At 38.6% G+C, this 27352-nt stretch overlaps 1 protein-coding gene across 10 annotated transcripts in view; it reads right to left on the bottom strand.

The window, feature by feature from the left end:
• LOC135223610 (dynamin-like) overlaps positions 1-27352 on the bottom strand; it is a 348582-nt gene that overhangs the window by 254859 nt on the left and 66371 nt on the right. For all 10 annotated transcript variants that reach the window (XM_064262207.1, XM_064262202.1, XM_064262204.1 and 7 more), the window contains exon 3: positions 19546-19695. In XM_064262207.1, the coding sequence (XP_064118277.1) occupies positions 19546-19695 (150 nt within the window). The remainder of the gene's footprint in view (positions 1-19545; positions 19696-27352) is intronic.

The following is a 27352-nucleotide window of genomic DNA, read 5'->3' as shown; positions in this document are numbered from 1 at the left end:
TAGTTGCACAATGAAATCACTGTTGGGAAAGGGTGGACAGTAAGATGGAAGAAAGAGAATATGAACGGAGGTAAAGTAAAAGGAATGAAAGAGGTTGCAGCTAGGGGACGAAAGGACACTGCAAAGAACCTTAAGTAATGCCTACACTGCACCGCATGAGGTGCACTGACGGCACTACCGCCTACGGAGAGAGAGAGAGAGAGAGAGAGAGAGAGGAGAGAGAGAGAGGAGAGAGAGAGAACCGGTCAATTTTAGTCCTATTTCAGTCTCCAAACCTAAGAGGCAATCGGATCACCAGCTTTAGTTCAAACTGGCCCTTTGGCTTCGTGTGTAGCTATAGACGTTTTCAAAACTGAGCTGCCTCGAACCTAATCATAATGGAATAGAAATGAAAAGAAGAAATGCACCTCTGAAAGCTTTTCATTCATGGCCTGCCAATCACAGGACTGAATCGATATTCAACACTGTACCTTAAAAACAAAATCTGAAAAACTTGTGAACCTCTATTTAAGAGATCATGCATGACATCAGGTTCAACCCCCACTTCTTTCGTCAGCAGAAACGGCAACAGCAACTTTCATATAACTTCACCTTAATCCAAACAACTAGATTCTCTTTATTCACACTTACGTCGTATAACCTGACAGGAACAGCTAAATAAGAACCACAAGCCTGTGACCACCTATTTCTCCTAATCCAGAATTCGATTTTAAATGCCGACTCACGATTCCAATGTCGCGACTCCTCTCAGTAAATTCATGCTTCACATCGTCCTTATCCTTCACAACCGACAACACTACTTCGGTTGACCGAATCGCTGAATTCGGGCAACCAACCACCCTATCTAGCATCTTCATATATTCTCTCTTTAAAGAGGAAAAAATGACTCCTCTTGGAAGATACACCCATCACAATCCACGATTATTCCAGTCATCTGATAGCTGCAACGTAGCTCACATTCTATGTTCCGGAACTTCTCGTAATAACAATCACAGCATTCTAATATTTAAATAAATATGAGAGACCCATAACTGTAATTATCATTATTGCACTGCACTGTTCTTCTGCAAGGCAAGGATTTTGACCACTTAGAAACCATTCCGTCAGCTCTTCTGTATCACAAAATGACGACCTGAACGCGACTCATAATCACACACCAATCTTCATCTAAAACTGATGTACTGGAAGAAAAGCTAACGAACTGATCATTGGAGGGGGACTGGGAACGAAGTTCCACCTGATAGCTACGGCTAAAGTCTCATGTCAATTCGGTGTAATGGATAACATTAAAAGCACAATCATTGCGTATTCAATAGTTAACAATTCTCATTCTCAAAATTGGGATTAAGTGTCATGCACAAAAATGGGGTGCATGAGAGCTCGCTCGCGCGCACGCACGCACGCACACGCGCGCTCGCGCACACAGAGAGAGAGAGAGAGAGAGAGAGAAATCTACCAAAATTAATATTCCGGGGCAAACTGCCCCTATGAGTAATCAGACCTACTGTATTTAGCATTTCAGTCCATCCATAAAACATTCAATTTGTGACGACAGACCCTTTGCCAGATACACTTCCCCTTCGAAATTAAACGCCATCACTTTTAGTGAGAGAGAGAGAGAGAGAGAGAGAGAGAGAGAGAGAGAGAGAGAGAGAGATTTCAGAGAGAGAGAGGAGAGAGAGAGAGAGAGAGAGAGAGATAATTTCGTAATCAGTTTAGGATGAGCTCTGATCAAACATATCTGCATTTATGAACACGAATTAGCCCTAACGCTTATCACTATTCCACAATTTACCCCCTTTTCTTGATCCCAGAATGAACGGCCTATACAAGCTTACACACTATTCTATATTCAGTCGTATGTCAACGACTCTCATCATGTCTTTCACCTTTATCGCCACTTAATGTCCGTCCGTCTATCAAACAGATCTTCCAATTTTCAATAACATATCCTCTTCTTTTGCATACGACAATAACTTTTGATCAACGTATTCTATTCGACTGCAAATAATATATATAGCATTTATTTTAGCAACACAATACGTTGTACTATTGCGTTTCACCCTTTTATTTTGTTTTCCCTTCGTGTATTGGGGAGGGAGGGAGGGAGGGAGGTGCACAACATCAAAGCTTCCACTTGTTACCCATTCACAGATTCATCACAGACATTTTACTCTCCATACCTAAATATTGGATCAAGAATAGGATTACCTTTAACTTTGACTCTTAATTCTATTTTTTCCTTTATTCCACAACTTTCAAGGATCTCTTGATGCCTTCCTTTATGTTTCCGTCAATTTTCAGATTCTTTGCTTTAATTTGCACTAATTTACTTTTGCTTACATTCTACTCATTTTTTTTAAATGCCTTTCAATTCAATTCTCACTCATCTTTCCAAGTTATCACCACCAAGAGTCCCGGAATCAAATATAATCAAACAGAATTCGAGTGTCAATTTTTTTTATCTAACAAACTTATACTAAATCGTCAGCTTTCTCTTGGGTTATTTGCTTGTTCATTCATTCATTCATTCATTCATTCATTCATTCATTCATTCGTTCGCTTATTGAGGTAAACAACAAAATGTGACCAACAATAATCATCTCTCTTATTCACAATCTTAATCTTAATTCATCTGAAGCTACCTTGTAACCCCTACTGAACCCAACGACTGCACAACCAACATATTTTTCACTGCCAATCCCCTCAACTATTGGTCGCTCTCCATCATTGTACCTTTCTAGATATTACGTACTTATATACAGTGCCTTGACAGTGAACTTATACAATACGCTCCTCTAGTCAATTCTTCACATTTAACAACGTAAGTCCTGTTTGCTACAAATTCGATCACTTTTCCGAATACTCGCTGTAACATTAACTTCCTATTCTCAAGAGATGACCTCTCCATTGTCACCTTCAAATTTACCTTCCAACTGTGTGCTTACCTTTTATTCTGGCAATCAGTTCCCTCCATGTAATTTTTTTCTTTACTTCATCCCCTATCATAATCTCAAGAGAAAAACCATTAACCTCCCACAGTTTTCTCTCACTTTCGACTCCTATTCCTTTTTATGATCCTGCATGCCTTTGTATCGCCCTTCCTTAGACTTACTTAACCATTATACCTATGAATCATTTTCACGACAAATTTCAGAGTCGTAATGTAACGAAGAGGAAAAATAAATAAATAAATAAAAATTGGTTGGTAAAACAATTAAGCTACTTTAAGTGCAGATATCCCTATGATGCTTTTGTTTCGTCATGTTTTTCGGGCAGCACTACACGTACAAAGACAAACTAAACAATTATAAGAGACTAGCATTAAATATTTGCACGTTTTCTACTTTACAGATTCCAGTAAACTTGTAAATTTTGAAAGTTTACGACTGTATTTCGTCAACGTGCAAGTTTCTTAACATACAAACGAGGTAATATTTTAAGCAAGTAATTTGGTACTATTTCTGAATAGTAGGGAAAGAGTTCACTTCCTTCTTAACGAGTTACCAAGTTTTCCGAGTGTGTGTTCAATAGCGCGACATTTTCCCACAGGTAATAAGCATAACGCTATCTCGCAAACAAACCACACTAACGCAAAATACCAGTTGGATTACAAGGATGTAGGTCAGTAAACTACATAATTTATTCCAGCATCAGACTGTTTCCATACATACGACGGTCTCGGTGAGAAAGGCAATATAATTAAGCAGGTATACATGAGATTTGAACACCCCATTTGTGAATACTCTTATTTACATGTTGACCAACCCTTTCCATTAAGAATTGGCCACAAAACTATCAATTCACCGTCTCGAGTATGCATGTTATCCAAGATATCCATTAAAAACAATTTCCACGAAACAAATGACATCATTTTACAAACAATTTTCAGATCTTTCAAACAATGTGAACAAAATGACTTCAACTACGTCACTGTCCTCCATTCTCAAGCGGCGTAAAAAGAATAAGGAGTTGGAGAACAAAAGATAAAAATTGCAAGGCACTAAATTACCGCGAAGCAGAGCCAGTGAAGCCCCGCTTCAGCGTCAAGAAAAAAAGTGGGTCAATGAGAGGAAGGGAGGGAAGGGGAGGGGAAGTGTGTGTCTCGTCCATTTAGGAATCAATGGCCAAACTATCCGAGTCCCCACTCGCATCCAACTAGCCCCTTCCAGGATGGATAACGAAAAAGCCCCACGAAAGTTGTAAAAATTGATAAAGGGAATCTTTTGTACGAGATCTTACAAGAACTCGTATCCAAAAGAGACTGAAAATGAAGGCACCACAACGAACCCAATTTCGAACACAACATGACCATAACCTCGCCGATTGAAAACAGTGAGAGCGCCACAACTACGTTAGGGTTCGAACTAACAGGATAGTTAATCATTCACACATTAGATGAAGTGGACACGAAAATTCGTAACACATTCAAAATAAAGTCTGCAAAACCTTACAAACGGGAAAACTGATGGACCCGTGCATAGACTACTTATAAATTAATTAAAAGAAATGTCAGATTTCCTAAAACTTGAACGCATGTTTGTTTGTATGGCGTTTTTGCGTTGCATGGAATCAGTGGTTATTCAGCAACGGGACCAACAGCTTTATGTGACTTCCGAACCACGTCGAGAGAGAACTTCTATCACCAGAAATACGCATCTCTCACTCCTCATTGGAATGCCCGAGAATGGAATTCGCGGCCACCGAGGTGGTACGCCTACACCATACCGAACCCGCCACTGATGCACTTGAGAACTTGAATGAATTATGGATCAATCGAACAAATTTCTAAATCACTGAAAGTTTGCAAGGACTACAGAGCTACAAAAATATATAAAATTGCAATATCTACCATACTGTGGAGGCTGGAAGGATCTACAAGAAATTTTCGTTATGATATCGTGAACGGTTCTAGACTATCAGTCAATCTTGAAAGATGATTAAAAGATTCATTCCCTATAATGGAAAAGAAAAAGTCTTTCATGGGATATTCTAACTACATTTACAATACAGTACATAACTTACTACGTTCCACTCTAGTGAACTGCTGCCCTACAAAGTCATAACAGCAGCTTGCAGTCAACGCTTGCATAAAGCGATGGATTGAATTAAGTATGAAAACAAATCATTATGGTTCTTAACAAGAACGCAACTCTACAGAGATACCAAGTACCCCATGTCACTCCTATCGTCAGAGCAGAGGTCAAAATGCCCATTTCCACAGAGGCTCCAATCTCTTACTACTATAATAGACTAAAAACCTGCGAACTTCTGTATTCTATTAAAAACCAAAATACATCAAAATTTTCATAAGGGCGATCCCAACATTCAAAATATATATATAAAAAAATATGACGATACAAAGGAAAACTACACCAAACCACTTCCAAGGTAACGAGCCAGTGAAAGTAAGCTAATCTAATTAGTATGATAAAGGAACAGACTCCTGCCTCCGAGACCTGCATTCATTACTTCAGAGATGCAGGGGATGGGGGAGGAGGTTCAATCTCGTGACCTTAGTAAAGGAGTAACACACAAAGTCCCTCACATAACGCAAAAAGGAAGATAAGACACTAATGACCAATGTTTACTGGGCATACCACGAGACGAAGAATACGTTACGTCTCTTTTGTGTTTCTATACGTTCGATGGAGCAGCCAATTCAAGACCACAGTTATCTAACCTTGGCCTTATAAAAAAATATATAGGGAAAAACTGGGACATTACATTTCACGGAAGGATACAAAAAAAAATGTACCCGGTTATCAACGAGAACTGAAAATGTGCCAATCGACTTGTATGAGAAAAATCCCCGAGGTCAATAACCCACCTCATATATCATAAACCTGTACCACAATCTCCCATAGTTTTAGGTACACTGAGTATACACATATAAACCGGAGGGTTCAGCGAGGCATACTGTAAAAAGATTTCGTTTTCGTCAACCTGACAATCTCGCTTAATAATTATGTGATACGATCATGGTCATCTGGTACTGTCGTCAGTACTGTACCAACCTGGCGACCAGCTGAGAGGGAGGAACCGCATGGGGGCAGTAGAGGACACAAGAGCCAGGGGGCGGAACCAGATACAACACGGCCTGATGGGAGGAGTTGGGAAGGAGGGAGGTGCTGCCAGTGGGACGAAGTTTAGTTCTCCGGGAGTATTGATCAACATCTAACAACCGCCCCCCCCCCCCCCCCCCAACACCAACCACATACACACTCCGAAATGAGGCATAGTAAAGATCTCTCGTGTGTGTGTGTGTGTGTGTGTAGAGGGGAGGGGCATATCTATGGGAATTTCCAAACATTCGTGCATAGGCTAGTATTCATTTTTGTAATTTTGGGATAACGGAAACCGAAACCTTGGGCGCAAACGGAATGACGATTACTGAACTCCCCAGTGACATCAGGGTGTTTTGAACACTGCCAAGGCGTTCGGCCACTTCAAATCTCTTCTCCAAACCAGAAGTAAAACGAATAACCAAAACTACTACGAATCAAAACCGACAGAGAGAGAGAGAGAGAGAGGAGAGGGCGACGAAGACCCAAAGAATATCTTATTAACACGAAATATGCTACGATAAACAAATCTAGTTACTGTGCACTACAACATTAACTCGAGATTCTGTTCCTTCACGATATTTGCCTTTAATCCGTTCATCCTACACTTCAACTAATCAGACGAATCCCCATCCAATTAGATGACCCCCTACGAGATTCCTTCACTCCCACCACCCTCACAGCACCGCCCCCATCACATCAAATCGTTTGATTTCCAACAAATTAATGAGCGCATGATTTCATATTTCCTAATTCCTAAAACCACACACTCCGAAAAAGTTATTCGAACCTTGTCGAACGATTCCTCATCGGATTCATCATTCCCCATTACATCAAATATATCCCATTCCGGCTAGATTGTTCACAAGCCCATTACCTTCTACGCATTCCCATCCCGTAATTCCCAATCCGATTAAATAAATCCCCCAACCCGGTCCCCACACATCTTCCCCAATCCTATTAGATCATTCCGCATTCAATCGAAACTTGAGCAATCCGATTTCATCATTCCCATCGCATTAAATCCCTCCACGCCCGAGTGAATAATGCCCATCTCATTAAATCATTCTACTCACCCAGTTAGCTAGATATTTTCCCATCCACCAAACGATTCTTAAGAGATGACTCACGCAACCAAAACCACTTCCTACTGGAACACACATAACAAACTGTTCCGCTGTGTTTGGTTTTTATAGGCTTTGAAAGCAACTTACAGACATCTGTGACTTTCATATTTAATTATTACAGGCAGTCACGCCCTATGTAGACCATTCGATTCTCCACTATATTACATTACCTCATTTCTCGCTCCCTACTTCCGACCATTTCCTCCATCTAGATCATTTCTAGTCCGATCAAACAATTCCACTGGCAACCGCACCTCGTCAGTAAGGCATACCATCATATCGATTCAGCCAAACCATATTCACCATACTCACGCAATTTATAGAGTAAGGTTATCTCAACATACATTTTTAAGTCACTTATTCTCCATCTCTCTAAACTTCTCCACTATATATAACTGTCACCATCCTGCTAAACCATTCTCCATCTATCTCCATCCGATTATCGGTCCTCTTTCAATCGCTGTTATATCTCAACACACCAACCATACCATGTAAGAGCATTTTCTCCCATCCTTCAAGTGGAATATTACCCTAAAAACCCTTATCGCGGTCAAAAGCTTTCCACATTCTGGAGATGCCCTTAATTATTCAAGGAATTTAGAGCATCCCTGAAGAGGCCATTTCAAGAAAAAATACAGACCTGCCCACCAGGACCAAAAATACCATCGGAACAAATATAGCACTCTTCATTTTGACTAAATTTAACTTTCAGGAAAGAGATTACAAAGTTTTCTACCTAATTTATAACCTAACGGACTTTCAGTACTTAAGTAACCATTTACCTGTCTCCTCTCTCTCTCTCACACACACACACACGAACATACCAAGCAAAATGAACGTAAATCAAGGGTTAATTTTTTCACATTTCCATAACTAACAAGGTAAAACATCCCACACTATCCCCAAACTCTCTTTTTACAATTAATTTCCGCTTTTTAATCTTCATTCTGGGCCAATGTTACAGGTACATACTAAAAATATAACATGGTTAAAGTATGAAAATTAACACGTTTTACGATAGAATATTTACCATGAAATGCCAATGAACTCACAAAAATACTAATGGGTCACTTAGAAATTTTCTGCTGCATTTCGTGTCTCATCTTCCCCTTACTTAAACGCTAATCAATCTGGCTGAGTGGCCGCTTAGTCTTTATGGCAGTTTACAAAAAATGCAACCTTTCCAATACAGGAGTTACGTCAAAGTGACAGCCGATTTTCATATTCAATCACAAATGCTGAAATAAAACCTAATTAATCAACAGGATCGATATCAGACCGAAATGGAAGCGGACACTAATTTCACGAAGTGGCACCAAAAGCTGGGCTGGCCCCTGGACTGACTGAAGGTCTTCTCATTCAATCGGGGAATGACTAATGCTCTCTCACCTACACTGAGGGGGGGGGGGGTGGGGGGGGGGGGGGGGGGGGACTCCCTTGCTGGCTGTATAAACGAATATTACCAAAATAGATATACTACACACTGTAGTGATCGCTTGCAACCATCAATAAGAGTTAAATTTTGTTCAGGCTCCTGTAAGGTTACCGCCATTCACCCTACCCCCAATACTACTCTCTCGCTTACTTCTAATGCTTCAGGATTCCCAATGAAATTAAAGGACTTTACAATACGGAATTACATTGGGAAGGTGCATGAACAACTAAACACTTATAGCCTTCTGAGCTTGCACTAAAACTTGCATAACATGATTATTCCACTAAAAATAGCATAACAGGGCTCCACAGTTTCTTTCATAGTAAAGATGATTTGATTGAATCATTAAACTATTCTTTAACTAAATCAACATCATTAGCCTAAGTCTCCACAATACAGTACTAATTTACAATTTTAATAAAATGCTACAATCCCTCAAATAATATTTAATATCATAACTTCGCCCAAGGTGAATTTTAGAGAGAGAGAGTGAAAACTACTTTAAATCAAACTCCCCAATAAAGAATAGTGTAAAAGAGAATTTTCTTCGAACAAAGTTCTGCCTCTCTTACAACTAGATTAGATTGAAGCCATACACAGCACAAACCACAGACTAACGAAGAAACATTCCTCCTTTCTTATGCCAAGAAACATGTATACACTTTAAGAACGCTTGTGAACAATCTTGAATGACTCAAAACAACCTTTCATTTTCACATTAGATATTTTCAGGATCGCTGAGCATATCACCGAATGCTGTTGGTAGGAGTTTGTGAAACTTTACTGATACCGATCATCGAGAAAATGTTGAGACATGATGCAAGTTCATGCAACCAAAATTGACTTCGGTAAATATTCAAGAGAAGGAAATAGCAAACTGTCTAGAGTGTACGAAAATAACGACATAACATTGAAAAACTCAATATATGAGGTTGCGTTAGAACCTCCTCCGCACAATAAGCATAATCGAACAAAATAAAAGCTTAATCTTATCTCATCTAATCAGAAGAGCACTGCTTTACTCACATCACTCAGCTTTTCATCTAACGTATGAATTAAACTATTTCTCAGAAAGCTAATATTAAATTCAAAAGAACAGATGGAAAATTAAATATACTTCAAGAAAACATGATACACTTCCACCTTTCATTCGTGCAGAATAAAACATTGACGGAAACCACGAAAAGCAGAACTTCAGCTATTCCTTTCTTAAACGCTGAACTCAGACAATCGACAAAATGGATGATGTTGCAATTCATCAAATATATAAACCAGCCTTCATCTCGCGAACAGTACAAGTCATAAGAGACAGTGAACTACGTCGGAATAAAATCATATTGCTACATACACAAAAACAACATTCGACAGAAGCTCCCTAAAACACACAGTAAATGGACAGAAAAATATACGGACTGCATCAACTAAGCAGCAAGGCCTATTTGTTGAGGGAAAATAGCAATGCAAGATACAATTCAATCTAGATTACTGAACTCTACCCGTAATACTAACCTATAACCAATGCCAAGTTAATGCCTCACCCTACAAAGACTATATATATATATATATATATATATATATATATATATATATATATATATATATATATATATATATATAATACACACATACACATACACACACACACATATATATATATATATATATATATATATATATACTATATATATCGATATAGATATCACACACATCATATATATAAATAAATAAATAATATATATATATACATATATATATATATATATATATATATATATTCATCTATATACATACTATATATAAATATATATAAATAATATATATATATATATATCATATGTATATATATACACACCCTATATATATAAATATAAATATCTATATATATATATATATATATATATATATATATATATATATATACATATATACACAAAGAGAGAGAGAGAGAGAGAGAGAGAGAGAGAGAGAGAGAGAGAGAGAGAGAGAGAGAGAGAGAGAGTTAGTTTAACGACTACTTTATGTTTCGGTAAAAAATACTTTCACTAAGTTGTTGAGGTCTTTTCTTTTGAGGGTATTTGTAAATTTGTTTTCTTTACTGCCTACCCGCTAAATACCACAAAACCTACCTAACGATCTGGCGGCTATTTAAACTTTGCATTGAAGCTTCCTCGAGACAAAGGAAAATCCAAACAAATCTTCATTAGAAAAAAAAAATCAACTTCTCATCCATTACAAGTCTGCCACAGGTACCGACCGCAAAATAACGAAAATGCTTCTCATGTTTAATTGCAATGCATCTCCCCCACTTGCAAGACGGCTAACTCGAGCTTTATGGTTACCTCCAAATTTCTACTGCATGTCATTCTTGATGAGCTGCAGGATCATACTTCAAATTTATTCTAATGGGACTGAATTATGCTAAAGCAGCATTTCCTTCAAAATGTCATAAAAATATAAATGGAATACAAGGCATGTTCAAGTAGCTTTAGAGGACAATATACTCAATTCCCAATAGAGAGAGAGAGAGAGAGAGAGAGACTAAATCACTTGTGAAAATATATCACATGACACAAAGTGACAGGCAAGTCATAAATTACGACTTGAGTGTTCCAAAACTTTCATGCCACCTATGAGTGGGTAAACCTTTATACAAGCAATTTCCTAGTATAAAAAGATTATCCTCTCTCTCTCCTCTCTCTCTCTCTCTCTCTCTCTCTCTCTCTCTCTCTCTCTCTCTATATATATATATAATATATATATATATATATATATATATATCTATATATATAATATTATATATACTATATATATATCGAAGAGAGAGAGAGAGAGAGAAGAGAGAGAGAGAGAGGAGAGAGAGAGTTGTAGAGAGAGGAGATAGGAGAGAAGAGAGAAGAAACCAGAATTTCCAAACAAAGGAAATAACATATTTGTGTTTGGTTTCACTTTCTAAATAGAAAAAGAAAATCGGCAGTTTGAAGTCAAGCATGGAAGCACGAATAATGAACCTCCCAACACTACTCAGCTTTCACCTATATATATGATCGAAAATATGAGGCCAGATTCCGCCAAAGCAATTCACTTGAACCAATCTCTGTAATCTGGAATGATACAATTCCAAAAGATTCAAGCAACTGAAAAAAAAAACATAGTTAAATCTAGTTAGTTTAATATACCAAAATGGTATCTGTGTACCTTATTAGTTCGTATAAATAACATAAAACATGTATATACGTTACACTTAACCAACTGAAACTTGTAACAAACACTTACACTTACTGACAACTGGTAAAATGCATAGAAATTAAACCAGAGAGCGTTTTAAAGAGAGCAAAATTACGATATCTTAAGATATCTTAAAACCATCACGGACAAGGAAAATTTTCACTCGGCCTACGAGTCACAATAGGAAATCCAATCCAAAGTTCACTTAAGAAAAAATAAAAACTAAAATAAAAAAAGCTAATGGAGACTGAGATATGTCACTGAATAACTTGTGACGTCACACTAGCTTCATAAAAAAAAGTAGCCACTATCACACAGCCATTCTCAGTATTCTCATCCATCGCCTTGGTTACAGTGACTCCTCCCGTGAGTCTTGCGTCACTCTCTCTCTCCTAGTGAATATGTACCAGCGACTACAACTGTTTCACTATGCTGCAGTCCTGCGATCATTCGCCGGAACCAATTTACTTGGGTTCCATGATGATACCTAAGACTGTTTAAAACAACAGATCTAGTCCATGTGCGTGTATGTATATAAAGTCGGCAGAGGTAGGTGGGTGTGTGTGTGTGTGTGTGTGTGTGTGTGTGTGTGTGTGTGTACCGGTGTGTGGTGTGTGGTGGTGTGTGTGCGCGCGCGCGCGCGCGCGCGCGTGTCGGGATTGAAGATTTGTATGTATAGGTTAGAATGGACTTGTCTTTTAGCGAGTACTTAAGGCTCTCTCTCTCTCTCTCTCTCTCTCGTATGCGTACGCAAAAAGTGGTGCAAATTTCCGGTAGAATGACGAGCACACACTGAATCATGCAAGCGAATACACCAGGTTTTTAAGTGATAACGACCGCTTTTATCTGGTACACACGAGATGGCAATGAGCCCAGAGAGAGAGAGAGAGAGAGAGAGAGAGAGAGAGAGAGAGAGAGAGAGAGAGAGAGCCATACTTTCCCAGAACATTCTGGAATGTTAACCATATTCCTTCATTTTAAGTGATCTAAGCAGCTTTGACAAACATTTAGGTAATGAAGTATGTTTCTGAAAAACGTCTTGCACTTTCAGAATACTAGATATTACGCCGAAGTAGGACCAAAAATTTAATGCAAGCAAATAACCATACGTAATCTCTATTATAATACCCTATGCCACCTTATAATGTTCTAGTATTCGAGTACAAAATTAGTACGGCAGAATACACAGATAAACAAAACAAAACATGCAAAAAAAAACTTTTTTTATCATTTGAAAAGTATCTGTATCTCCCCAAATTCGACGTCACGAGAGAAAGAGAGAGCCAATGACGAGCTAAACAGACGATGACGTCATGAACAGGATGAGGCGGACATGGATAGGAAATGAGTCAGTGAGTGACTTGACAATGAAAGCGAACTCGGTCAAGCAAGACACGCGAGGGAAAAACCACTAGCGAAAAAACTAACACCAACTACTTTTGGCAAAGTATATAATCACTAATACATTCCAAATTTCGACTTAGGCTCTCAAATTTGATGAAGTGTTAACGCCTACTTTCGGCGATCCCTTCAGTGACTCGGCTACGGCTTTCACTCTACGGGAACACCGAGCAACTGTAATGGATTTCATAAAGGACGGCAGCACTAAATAGGGCTGACGATGAAAAGCCATATTGCTAGCTTAACAACGGCTGAGAAGATTGCGAAACTTCTTAGCCTGCAGTGAGGTCGTCATCATCATCATCATCGCCTCAAACGCCGCGTAACGCAAAGGGCCTCTGTGAAATTCCGTCTCTTGTCTTCCCCATACTTTGTCTTCTACAGATCTCCGCTCATCTCCAGCCACTTTTCCACAGTTTGTAACCCGGATCCAGAGAAGTCAGACGTTTCCAATTCGTGTGCTCAGAGCAGTAAGGTAAAATATACAAAATATTATGGATGGATACGGAGTTAGCTTTACAAGATGTTTCTTGAACATTATCTTGCAGAATGTTCTCGACGGGACACAATCCTGTGCAGTTAAAGCGTTTGCCATGAGGTCTACAAAATACATTACACACTATTATATTTAGCATTCAAATGAAGTGTTGCAAAATCTTATGGAACAAACGTCAAATGATGAACACACTACTCGCGTCATCGCCGAATTAATCTGAGCACTTTAATGTGGGAATTATTAGAAGTTCAATAACACCCTGCACGTGTCGTGGGGCCGTGGCACAGCAGGAACTAGCGTGTGACAGTGGTTAATTGTACGGGCAAATTTGACATTTTCTTGCGCCAAAATGATTAATAATATATGAATATTTGCCCTCTAGGAAACAAAGTCACTGAAAAAAACTAGTAGCTTTATGATAAAACAAAACGCTTTTACAAAGAGGGCAATGGGACAGGAATCTTGAAATGTCTTTCTAGGCAGTGCCCCCTAAAAACACGAAAGAAGCAAAAGAAAGAAAGAGGAAGTAGGAAGGAAGGAAGGAAGGAAGGAAGGAAGGAAGGAAGGAAGGAAGGAAGGAAGGAAGGGGCGGGCCTTCAATACTAAGGAAATATAATAGGTTTGCCGCTTCGAGAAAGAGGCAGCAAGCCGGCAGCAAATGAAAGAAAAGTCCAATGGATGCAATGTACGACGAATAATGTTGTCGATTTACCCATAATGCGCAAGGCTCGTATAAATGGTGCAATAAAAGTGACAGATCTTACACTTCATTCCATATGACAGAGCGCTGCCTGGAAGAAAACGGTGCATGAACAGAGATGTTTGTGACATCACCATTCACAATTCCGTTCCTGTTTATGCTTCCTCTTTAGAACTCAAGAGATGAATCTGGACAAAGGAGAAGTGAAGCATATCATTACTTATAAAACAAACTGGACGCAAATCAATTTAAAAAAAAAAAAAAAAAAAAAAAAAAAAAAACTACCACTTTTACCAATATGTAGGGCGTCTTCTCTATACCCGGATATCGCAACTACCAATTAGGGGATACAGTTAATGCGTAAGACGGCATGCAGTTACCAGTGCGGGTATTTAAACATGATACGAGCCTCAGACGGTACATTCCTCTTATTCAATGAGCAATCTGTTATACTGCTATATACCTATACACAACTTGAATATAGTAAATAAAAATATATAATGACACTAGGAAGCGATACTTTCAACACCAACAAACAACATTTGAGACAGGAAATCCCTTAATCCGATACAATTAGACCTCCCAGAAAAGCATATGATATTCTACCTGCTTTTTGGTTTTTTACTGGATTTACATAGGGACTCACGATACGAAAGGAAAACGGTTCACGCAAGCCTAAGCTGTGGTAATGGCACTTATTCCCGGTAAGATAATGTCGCTCATATTCCTATCGTAAAAAAAATCTCGGTGTCCAAATATGATCCATTCAAGATGAGTGATAACGCTGACACAAGCAACTTAATACAGTATTTACTAAGCTCGTGTCTCACAGCAACACTTCACTAACGAAATTAATTATTTCACTGCAGCAACCTAATCCTCCCTCCTAAATTTACTAAACACATTCATCCTCGTGTAGTCGACAAATTAAGACAACCATTACAAGAAACAACTGCTTATTTGCCCTTATAATTACACAAAGTAAATAAACTAGGCCATCACACATCACGTCTTCGTGAAGATCTCAACAGGGATACTAACCTCCTACAACTAATACTACTCGTCTATAGCTGATCCCCCTGATCTTTGGGGAAGTTATTCCATTACCTATTCAATTAATATCTTTAAAACTAGCCAATGTTTTATCTAAATACTGAATAAACCCCGCAGGCCGTCCCATCGTTATCTTGTAAGAGATATAGCCAAAGAGTACATATACTTATTGCAATAAACATTATGGAATCATATTTGCAAAAGCCATTTCATGTCTAGCATATTAATGTAATCTTTACCACACCTATACCATGTACAAGCTATTGGAAGACAAACGTGCTGAACTCCGTAGCTTCAACCTGGAAGACAGTTCACTATTTCATGCCATGCCACTTGTTCATTAATTGGTACAATAAACTTCTGATCATAAACATTATTTACTGGTAATCCCATGCAGGAAAAATAGTCTAAGAGAACGACGAGACTAAGACGGCAAGTCCTGATCCTGAGGGCGTTATGTACCGTCCCCATGACGAGCACATACGTTATCATTCATGCAAGCCAATACACAAAGTCACATCGGGAAAGGTGATCGTTTTTGTACAGATTTAAAAAAACATATATTGTATTCAGACAACACGTTTTATATTATCAGGTTATCACCTTAACACACAAGCTGACTCGTAAAGGTAGCAATGCAACCCCTCAAAACTAAGTTCATCAAGATCCATGAAATTGACAGAAATCCTCAAACAATTTTATTGTAAAGGTTCAAGAAGAGACCTCTGTGCAGTTTGAATTATACACACTTGAAATACGGAAAATAGGGACTGACTGTCTTCAAGACGAGGTGGTCTCAATCACATGTCCATTCTTGGGAAAACACAAAATACCACTTGATAGATTGTCAACACCATTAACGTGGTGGAATGCATGATAAACAATAAAACATTTAACGACAATAGTAAAACAGATATCTGAAGTAGATACAAAAAAAAGCCTTTCCAACAATAGCAAAATGTCTATTAAGAATGGATAAAGAACTTTCAACTTTCCAAAAAGTGATTTTCCAATAACATTCCTGAAGAGGAGGTCAATTGAGAAGAATGTCCTGAAAAGAAAATTCAATCACCTGGCAGCTTGGCGTAATAACTGAGCGGGAAATCTTTCAAGTCAGTTAAATCTGTCGATCTGCAAGATATCGCAGTTCACACTGACAACCTCTACGATGGTATCTTCGAGAGAGAACAAAACCCCTTCTGAATCCCGTAGCATAATTGACTACAAGCCACGAATACGAAAGAGTACCCATTAGCAATGTCTACATCAGTAATATTGCGAAGGATACCGCATAATATTACTCAACACCAAATAATTAAGTGAAAGAAACCGGGCTTCATAACCGCGATGAGGGAACTTATAAGCACTGCAATATCCGTAGTTTATTAACATAAATTTGTACCCTTGCACACAATTGTTAGGGAGGATAAGGCACGGCATCCTTCCCCGAGTTCCTATGTGCATCTCAACGCGTAGCGCTTCCTTGCCGAACTGCAAAGTCACTCCAGACGGACGTTCTTCGTTCTAGCAGCGAAATCACCCATGGAAGGACAACAATAAAGCAGTACGTTCAGTCGACCATGTGACAAAGATGATTCAATAGCAAATACCCCGACTGAAGATACTAATTCAACGTTGAATTTCTATACCTGAGAAGGCAATATATATACACATAATTTATAACCTAAAAAGAAAAAATCTAGATCGAATTCATGCATCTAATAGGGATATTATACCAGTAAAATCACTAAATAGAAGATAATTTATCATAAATTCACCCGAAGATGAATCACTACCTAAGATCATTTCTTATGAAGCCAAGAATTAACACAGCTGAAGTATGGAGCAATGAGTGATTCACAAGGTCCTATTTTAGATGCAATGAGAAGAAAAAAAATTTATGCAAACGAGATAATAATACGTTAAGATACAGTCCATTACCTTAATGAAATGCAACCAAACCTAATGAAGCTTTTCATCAGTCCTAATAATAAAAAAGGGAATGAACAAAAATGAGTTTTTCTAAACAAAGAATTAAGGATTTATATACAACTTCAAGGATATTATGTGTAAATTTAAAACCATCTTCCTACAGCTAATCATAGGAAAAATATCCCGCATAAAGCCCCTTACCTTTCTTGAAAATAAAATAATTTTCAGGGAAAATTACACTAACTGCTAATCATCTAATAAAGAAACTTTCAACTTGTAAATAGAACTAAATACTGCTCACATACTGCCAATGTGGTCTCAAAAAACAGTCTTCAGTGGGAGACTTCCTTAAACCAAAAGGGCAACACGTGCAACAGGAACTAAGGAATCCTTAATTTACTAGCAGCAGACACTTGAACTTTACAACCAGGTGCAACCTGCACGAAAATCCATGAAGTGATCCTTTCATTCATCCCCACCTCTCTCTCTCTCTCTCTCTCTCTCTCTCTCTCTCTCTCTCTCTCTCTCTCTCTCTCTCTCTCTCTCTCTCTTTAACAATCACTGTCACAACACACAAAGAGATGGCCAAATCTATTCGCATTTTGTCCAGACCAACAATGCGCCTACAGAAGCCATATCACTCTCTTCAAAAACACTAAACTAAAGCCAACCACATAACTATTCGTTTGAAACGACAACCTAATCATATTAGTGAGAGCTTAATAGAAAGAAACCTAACCATGTTAAGAGCGTGTTAACAAGAAGTATCATTGAAATCAACTGAGAATCCCCTACCTAAGATTGCTGTTGAACCTTCCCACTTTTCGTAGTTAAGATCATCATCATCATCATCTTCGCTGCTGTCCCTGTGTTTGGCCAAGGGTCGGTTGCCTTGATGCTGCTTCTTCAACTATTCATACTGAAAACATCTTCCTCCCCAAACCTTTCCCCTCCAGATCCTCCTTCAGTTCAACACTCCATCTAATCCTTTGGCACCTCCTTGACCTTTCATCCTAAAATGTTCTACCCAAGCCCTCTCCACTCCTTCCTCCTTTCTCTTCCTTACCACCTGCCCATACCATCTAAATCGACGCTTATATCAGTAGTCTTTACCATCTAACCACAAATCATTTCTTTATTTTCCTATCTTTCAGTAATAGCTGTTATTACTGTTGTCCTCGTTCTTTATACTGTCTATCATTTCAACCAATCTAACACTTTTCTAGCACTTTCCTCTTTACAAACACCAATATTAGAACAACCATTAGTAATCAATCTAAGGCCCTCTCTAGGTCTAAAATAAACAGCCGAGCTCTTGGTTACCTTCCAGCCTCTTTTATTGTAACTTTCTTATTATAAAGAAAGCACCATCTGTCTCTCCTTCTAATGCTACCATACTGCTGTTCAACAATTTTCATCTGCAGTCGTCACCAAATATATTGGTTATTTAAAAACTGGACCAACGGCTTTACGTGACTTCTGAACGACGTCGAGAGTGAACTTCTATCACCAGAAATACACATCTCTCATTTCTCAATGGAATGCCCCAGAATCGAGGTGGCATGCCATCACCATACCGACCACGCCACTGAGCAGCTTACCCAAATATTCTGTTAACCTGATACCTCTATAATGACTAAATTCCATTTTCATCTCCCTTCTGTTTAAACATTTACCATCAGGCATTCCTCCCAGTTATTTGTCATTACTTCCTCTTCGTACTTAAAACGATCATGTTAAAAGCAATCAATGTACAGAACAAGGCCTAAAGACCTTGGTACAGAATGTCTGAAATCATTTCGTAACTGTGCACGAGATAATTATGGCATTTACAACAATTCACTTGACAATTGTAGTTGTCCCAGGACCATCAAACAGCAAATTCAGCTACATACTAAATACAACTGAAATCCATCCTTTAACCGAAACAAAACATTGTCGCCTATAGACCTTGCTTTAAACACAAAATTTGGTATAAACTTCATCGTAACAACTAAAGAATTATGAACATTTGTCGTTATATCAAAGGACAACGATCTGTAGTGGGGTCAATTTAAATTTATAACTGGGTCGGAATTGCTACACTGAACTTATTGCATCAACAAACTTACCATTTGGCGAATAAACCCGTAGATTTATGGGCAAGTTTGATATGCCTTTGTTATTGCCGGTTATCCGGTCTGTGTCAGCTTCAATCTCCTTTCGGATTTCATCGAAATTTGTGTACCTCTCGCCCTTCTTGTGTAAAAACTCGCCATACTCTGCAAATAGTGAAAGAAAGCACAATATTAGCAACGAAAGTACATGGAATGAACATCGTGTAGACACAGGCACAATAATCATGAGGCCTCTGGTCACAACTATAACAATTGCATACATGTACGTACATAGTAAGTTTACACACGCATACAAAATACCGTGTGTACCTCAGACAAACAATTACAGATAATCACCGAGACGTTCATACAAATAATCACTTCTGTAGAGAAGAAATTCTCACCACCACGATTTCACTGATGATTAATGTACAATTCACAAACATGACATCCTGAATGCGACAGGGTTTGGTCTTTTCCTGTCACATAACACTGCATCGGCATGACCATTCGGCTGGAAAATAAGGAAACGTCTGGATAGCTCATACCACTCTGAAGACCACGACCGCCGCAGCAGGCTTGTGGGGATTCACATCACTTTCACCCACAAGGAGGAAATATAACTTAATATACATAAGACAGTCATCTGATGGTTGTCAAGTATCTTGTCGGCAACTTCTATTACAACAACTGGTCACTTCTTCTAGCTACGTAAAAACGTGTATATATTATTAAAAAAAAAACCCTACCTTGTATCCTATAAAAGCCCTAAGCAACGTAAGCCTACTCTAAAATTCAAATCTTTACCAAGATAAAATTAGCAACATAACCAAATGGTATATAAAAACTGCAATCATAAATTCAAGTAAATACCTTACGTCAGACGGATACATTCCTTTAAAAAAAAAATTCTGCTCAATGATAAAGAAAACAAGCATTCATACAAGGTTTTACCTAACGATCGGGAATCAAAAATTAAAGATGTTACATATGACTGTTGGCCATCCATAAAATCAGAGTAATTCTCTCTCTCTCTCTCTCTCTCTCTCTCTGGCAAATTGATAACATATCAATCAGTTTTGGAATATTGCCCACAACTGAGCCTTTATTTCCCAAAAACAGATCATATGTACTTGGGCTTATAGATTACTCCATTCACTATATAAATCAATTTCACTAATCTCACTATGTCTAATTAGTGATAAGAGTAATTGTGTCCCTTAAAATTTACAATTGAAAGAGGTGTGTGTGTGTGTGTGTGTGTGTGTGTGTGTGTGTGTGTGTGTTCTAATATGATTAGCACGAAAACAATCAGAAAGGTAACCTCTTATCACCCACCTTTACTGTACTCCGATTGTTACTATCAAATATCGACTTTTTAAGAGGAAAGACCATTCTCAATTGACAGACAGGTCTTTAGTAATAATTCTCTGTACCACTGGCTGCCAATATTTTACTGTAATCGAGAAAACCACCACCAGCAGGAGGATCTTAGGTTTACTTCAGCTGGCACACGAAAAAAATAATAAAAATAAAATCATGCTATTTTCAATTTCTTCGGATCAAAGGCTATAAGGAAGGCTGTGGAAAAAAGCGGATGGCCAAAAGAATTCCATATTATATAACCTGTTGTGTACCACAGCACATCGATAGGAATTGGTCGGGAAAAACTCAACTCGTGGCGTCATCGATCTAGGAACAGAGTTTCGATGCCCAAGACATTTTCCATTAAAACTTCAGCCAAAAGTCAGTGATAGGGGACCATCTTAAAGTTGTCGACAAAATTCAATATAAATCTCCGAAGCAACTATTCAAAAGGTACAAACCAAGCCTGAAGTTAAAACTAGTTAATGGACTAGGTTACGATACCAATGAATTAGAAGCAATTCCCTTCTAACCCCTAAATACTGACACGTATGAGGAATGAACAGGTTCTTGTGAATTTCCTTCGTACAGAATGAAAACGCCACCACCAACTCGAGAGACTCCTTCCTTAGTGGAGTGTGTCGTGGGACGAGTCCAACGGAAGCACATCCTCACACTCATTGGAACGAATTGTCTACAGTCGTCGTTGCGTATACGCAGCTTGTTAATAACTTTTTGTTACATTTCAACAACAATCACCTACTATAATTATAACCAAGGTCTGCCATCTACTGAAAACTGACCAATAGCTACTCCCAAAACGTAAATATGACCAACTTCAAGTATATATTATCTAAGACTGAAGGGGAAAAAATAAAAACAAAAATGCGAGGGAAGAAGCAATCATCCTCTTTCCGCACGTTACATAGTATACGAGGAAGTCACCCATGCCTGCCTGGCAAGGCACGCGAACCTCGTACGCTAGAAAGTGGCAGAGCAGCCAAACCACAACATATTACAAAGCGTGATATTATCAGATAAGATACAATGGAAGTGATAACAGACCAGCATTGTGTCAACTTTGCTGAACTGAAAAAAAATAACTGAATGCATTACAAAACTTCAAGCTCAAAACATATATAAAATGGACCTTCAATCATTAGAAAATGGATTACATATCTAACTATTATCTAAATCACTTATATTCTGTCTATTCGTACAACGAGAGCCACAAAACGTAAGTCATAGGAACCCTGGACTACGTGAGAGAACTTATCTGAGTAATGCGTACATAACGTCCTTTTGCATCATTATTATACAGCAGAGACTATGGATAACCTCGCAGAACAGCACCCCTGTGCGCCATTTCTCTGAGCTACGACCGTCAAGGACCCACACCAAGACCTTCACGGCGCACCAGCTCCCATCCATAACAAACTTTGCCATTTCGAAGCTTCTGATTAAATGGGGAGGTTTTGCAGCTTCACCGTCCTTCTTCACTTTTTACGGCTCTGTTCAATTTCAATAAATATTTTCAGTTTCCAGACTGACATTTAACGTACTGTCTTCAATCATTCTATTTCTGTGTAGGCTACTCGACCGAGACGGAGCAGATATAGTAATTCGCTCACAGGACTCGTCAAATGAAGCATGTGTGATGCATATCAAATAAATGAGAAAATCTAACAACAAGCCAAATAACCCATTTGAATACGTTAAGCCATATACAAACATACAAAGATAAATGCATACAAACATATATACGTTTTATATACATGTTCATTCAGTGACATCCATTTTTAGACCCGTATACATACCACACAAGTGACATTTCACTGACAACTTTAGGGCAAATCTGAACTTGAGCTCTCAAGCTGGATTTTAATTCGTGTCATTCACAGTTAGTGCCTCAGATTAGCCTCTTATGCTTTTCCGCTTCAGGTACACTTCCACAGAAAGCTCTCTGGCACGTCTTGATCGATGACATCACTTTCACGTGATATACCACATAAACGCCATGACTGACAATTAAATGAGAACTGAACCTCGGCTCTCGCACAGCATTTGAACTTGTGTAAGCGCAAACAAGTAAGTGCTTGCAACTCCGAAGACTAAGTTGCAAGCACAGCTTCATCGATCCCATAAAGAGAGAAAACTCATATGCATACCTGATGCTTTGCCTCGATGTACTTCAGCACTGATCTCAGTCGCTTTCACGTGAAAATGACGAATGCTAGGACTGGCACTGAAATGAGAGAACTGAACTTCAACTCAAAAGCAGGATTTGAACTAGTGTGGGAGAGTTACAAAAGCAAAAAATGTGCGCTCGCACCGGGTGGGCAAGTTCGAATCCTGCTTGAGAGCAAAATCTCAGTTCTCTCGCTGAATTGTCGGTTAGTGCTGATTATAATGTCATCTATCCTGACTTGTGATAGAACTTTCCGAAGAAGTCCACTTGAGACAAAACTCGAGTAGGGATCGAAGTGGTACAAACTTCCGGGAGGGAGAAGAAAGCTTCCTCCCACAGGGGAGGACGGTCAAGGTGTCTGCTTGAAACTCGGAAGACGGAATTCAAATCCTACTTGAGAGGTGAACTTCAATGCTCTCTCACTACTGTCGATGACAGCATTCATATTTATCAGGGGAAACAAGTATTATAATACCATATACGTGTATCCCTTATCATCTAAGCTTATTAATTCTATTCTGTTTGGGTATTTGAAGTCACAACTACCTTGAGATTTCGGACATCAGTCCTCTTTGCTGAACAGACATTAAAATGTATTGTGCGTTTTTCTTATTCTAGACTAAATAGTTTTATGATAGCTTTGCATGATGTTTTGTGCATGGACCATCCCTCTAATGCTTCCTTTTGCCATTATTGATAGATTAATGGGAATACGGTTATAAAGCCACGCACCACAATGGGGCAATTTCTGCCACTCTGTTCTTTAGACAGTGAAAAGAGGGAAATGGAGTGACTGGACAGCAGGAGTGAAGGAGTGAAGGTTAAGTAGAATCCTTTAGTAAATCCTGCTGTGCAAGAGCATTATCTCCTTAACAGGCCTTTAGCTATACCGCATGTAATATTTCGGGCAAAGCGCACCTGAGGTTAGTCCCCTAACTCTCAGGAGACTTTTCTCACCAAAATGGAGCTTTCACTTCACAAGTTAATGTAGTTATGAAAATTAGCAATCCTTAAGCAGCTCAGGACGATGACTTATTTCCTGTCCACAGCTCATAAGCTTTGGAATCCTTTCCATTGACAATTTTCCTTATTTAAAAAAGGTGTCTACCAACACACACACACACACATATATATGTATGTATATATATATATATATATCATACACAAATCTTTCGTAGGTGTGTCAACAGTGTGATGAACTGTCATATGACATTACCAGTTAGTTCTACACAGAATCTGGGCCTCCTCATTCCAGGGGCTGCTTAAACTACCTCGTATACTGAGATGAGCAGGAAAGATAGAGGTCTAGTAACCTAGCCTGTTGTTATTAATTAACATTCATGTAATTGGATGGACAACCATTTATGAAGTCGTCCTTCAAACAAAACCCTGTTTCCTTAATGCCAAATCATCACATTCCCTCCCATATTTTCAAGTTTACGGTTAATGTGAATCTCTAAATAGCAGAGAGAGCCTACTCAGAGACAAGATATTTCTGATATTATTCCCATATAATAGGTTTCTGGAACAGATTACAGTTCATTTCCAAAGTTAATTCATACCCACCAACATATGTAATTTAACTTGAACAAAACGACACATTGGAAGGTCATTCTGCGCTGAAAGGGAAACGAAGTAAGAAAAAAAAAATTGAAATGTTTAACAAGAGGAAAACTTCGCGGCTCCACTAAGAAAAATTGTTAAGAGAGGGTGAATAGCAAGATGGAAGAAAAAGAACAAGACTGGAGTAGGTATAGTAAAAGGAATGAAAGGGTCTGCAGCTAGGGGCCGCAGGGACGCTGCAAAGAACCTCTAGTGATGCCTACAGGGTACCACGTGAAGTGCTCTGATGGCACACCAACCAACGCCCCCCTCCCCCCCCAACCGGGATCACGGAAGTGTTATTCAACGAATCCTCATCTGTCGCCCAAGCAGAAAATCTGACGACGTTCTACAGTCCGATTGACTGGGCGACGTTTTCTTAATCAATAATCGTGGAGAGCTAAAGCCCGTAATTCAACTTATGTAATGAGGCAGGAAGCTCCCGGTGCTTCTACTCAAGTTGCCTCGCTTCAACTTCGGTCAAATTCTGCCAGACAGCAGACTTAGGATCACACAACGGACTGAGGGGAAATATCAACCAAGAAACAAGAGATCATTCTGGGTACGAAAGTAATACTGATACATTTTCAGCAGAACTGACGAAACAAGCCCACTACAAAAAGAAATTTTCATATAGTCAACTAATTATTTAATAATTCATGCAATAAGTGACACGAACCTTGGGGCTGCATGGTAATTAATATTAACAAAAAAAGGGTATTCTAATACTATACCGGGCAGGACCCAGCTCCTTTCTATGTATATATTCCGCGAGATCCACACGACCCGATTCCCTTCTATGTATAATCTTTCAGACCTGAAGTAGTTAAGCCCACTATTTTCTTCCAGCAATGAGTGCTTTCCTGTTTGCCCTTCTCTCAGATATCACATTTTAAAAAGTGGTCGGAGGGAGATGTGAGACAACGTCTGGAGTGGAATAGCGATAGACACTTGGAAAACTAAAAAAAAATGCCGATGCTATCCTTCAATCAGCAAAACTCCACAAGATATTTACATCATGCTTAGCAGAATGAATCGTACATCGATAGAGATTTAAGACTCAAAACAAAACTAAGAAAAACATAAGTAATGAGGAGAGAATAAGCAAAAAGGGACAATATAACAGAGAAAGAATGAATGAAAATTTCAAGCATTTAGGAACGATTATATCCAGTGCAGGTTTTCTTGAATTAGAATTTACTGAAGGACTAAAAAAAAGATAAGTGAAATAATGGGCAAATTGAATATGACTTTGAAATGAGATTGAAATTGCATATGAACATAAATCTTCCAATTCTAGTACAAACTGCATCGTTATACATACACAATTCTTCATGTGACAAACTATTTCGCCGATCTAAGAATAAAGCATTAAGAGAAAGTTTGATGACAGGTCAGAGTTAGAATTGATACCATGAAGGAAACAACCTGAGTTCCAAGCGCAGATAGATACCGAAGAAAGGAAGATGAAGATAGCTCGGCACTTCCTTCGCACAACCACAAAATCTGAAAGACCCATACCTACTTATAAGAGATCCATGAGAGGGACGTAGGGGATAAGTGGACATTTGTGGAAGATAATGCACAGGATAGCGAGTAGAAAGAGTTCACGGAGGCAATGAAGGATGAAATTACGTGAAAATATACTTGCGAAACTCAAAAACCCGAGACGGCAGCTACCTTCAATAAGTAAGTCACGGCCAAAGTCACATTAATCCAACATTTTTGCCGTAAGACGACTAATTCAATGAAGCATGACATGTTAAGTATTAAAAAAAACCTGTCATTTTATTTCAATTAGTTAACGCTACAATATACAACATCCATGTACGTATTTTCGAACCGAAATCTCAACTTTTGGAAAAGTCTGAAAAAAGGTGAACGTGACAGACATTCTGAAGAAACAAACTGACAAACTAACCGACGCTCTTCAGGACTTTTTACCTTTGAACGGAATTTGACAGAAACCCCAACAATCATGTACGAGTTATCATGACCAGCAGGTTGACAAAAACAGATGGACAGTGAAACAGGAAGAGGGACGGTCTTCCTTCACGCATATCTATAACGAGTTCCAATGACAAGCTTGGGAAGACACATACACTAATGTGTAGACTGATGGAATGGAGAATCTCCCTTCAGACGCACCTTTGCATGATAGCCTCCCTTTGCTCACTTTAGATGGATACTTCCACAACCGTATAGGAAACGTTTCCATAATAAGGCAAGCGAGGCATACTAATTGAAACAAATACAGGCACACAAAAGCAATCATTCTTTATGCACATGTATGGACGAAGTCTAGCCTTGAATTACGTCTCAGGGGATATTTCTGCATGTGTAATGACAATTATTAAGTATGACAGAAGCACTGACGTAAAACATACTGATACTCATACAGCCTAACATCTTTATCTATGCACATCCAGCCCCATACATGATGATCTATGCAAACAGGTTTGAGAAAAAAAGTAATAATAACCCAGCAGAAACAAGTCGTGGTGACAAGAGCAACATATGCACTGAAGTACAGACTGATCTATCCAAGTCCCAAGTGTGCCTGAAATCCATTCAAACGTGTATAAATGATTGGCTGATATGAAAAGGTAAGAGCGGCAAACACGTACATATACGCAGACTGATTTTCTCTATCAATGAACATCTACG

The sequence above is a fragment of the Macrobrachium nipponense genome, chromosome 10, assembly GCF_015104395.2.
Source record: "Macrobrachium nipponense isolate FS-2020 chromosome 10, ASM1510439v2, whole genome shotgun sequence".
NCBI classification, from domain to species: domain Eukaryota; kingdom Metazoa; phylum Arthropoda; class Malacostraca; order Decapoda; family Palaemonidae; genus Macrobrachium; species Macrobrachium nipponense.
The sequence above is the reverse complement of the archived record's forward strand: the minus strand, read 5'-3'. Positions and strand labels throughout refer to the sequence as shown.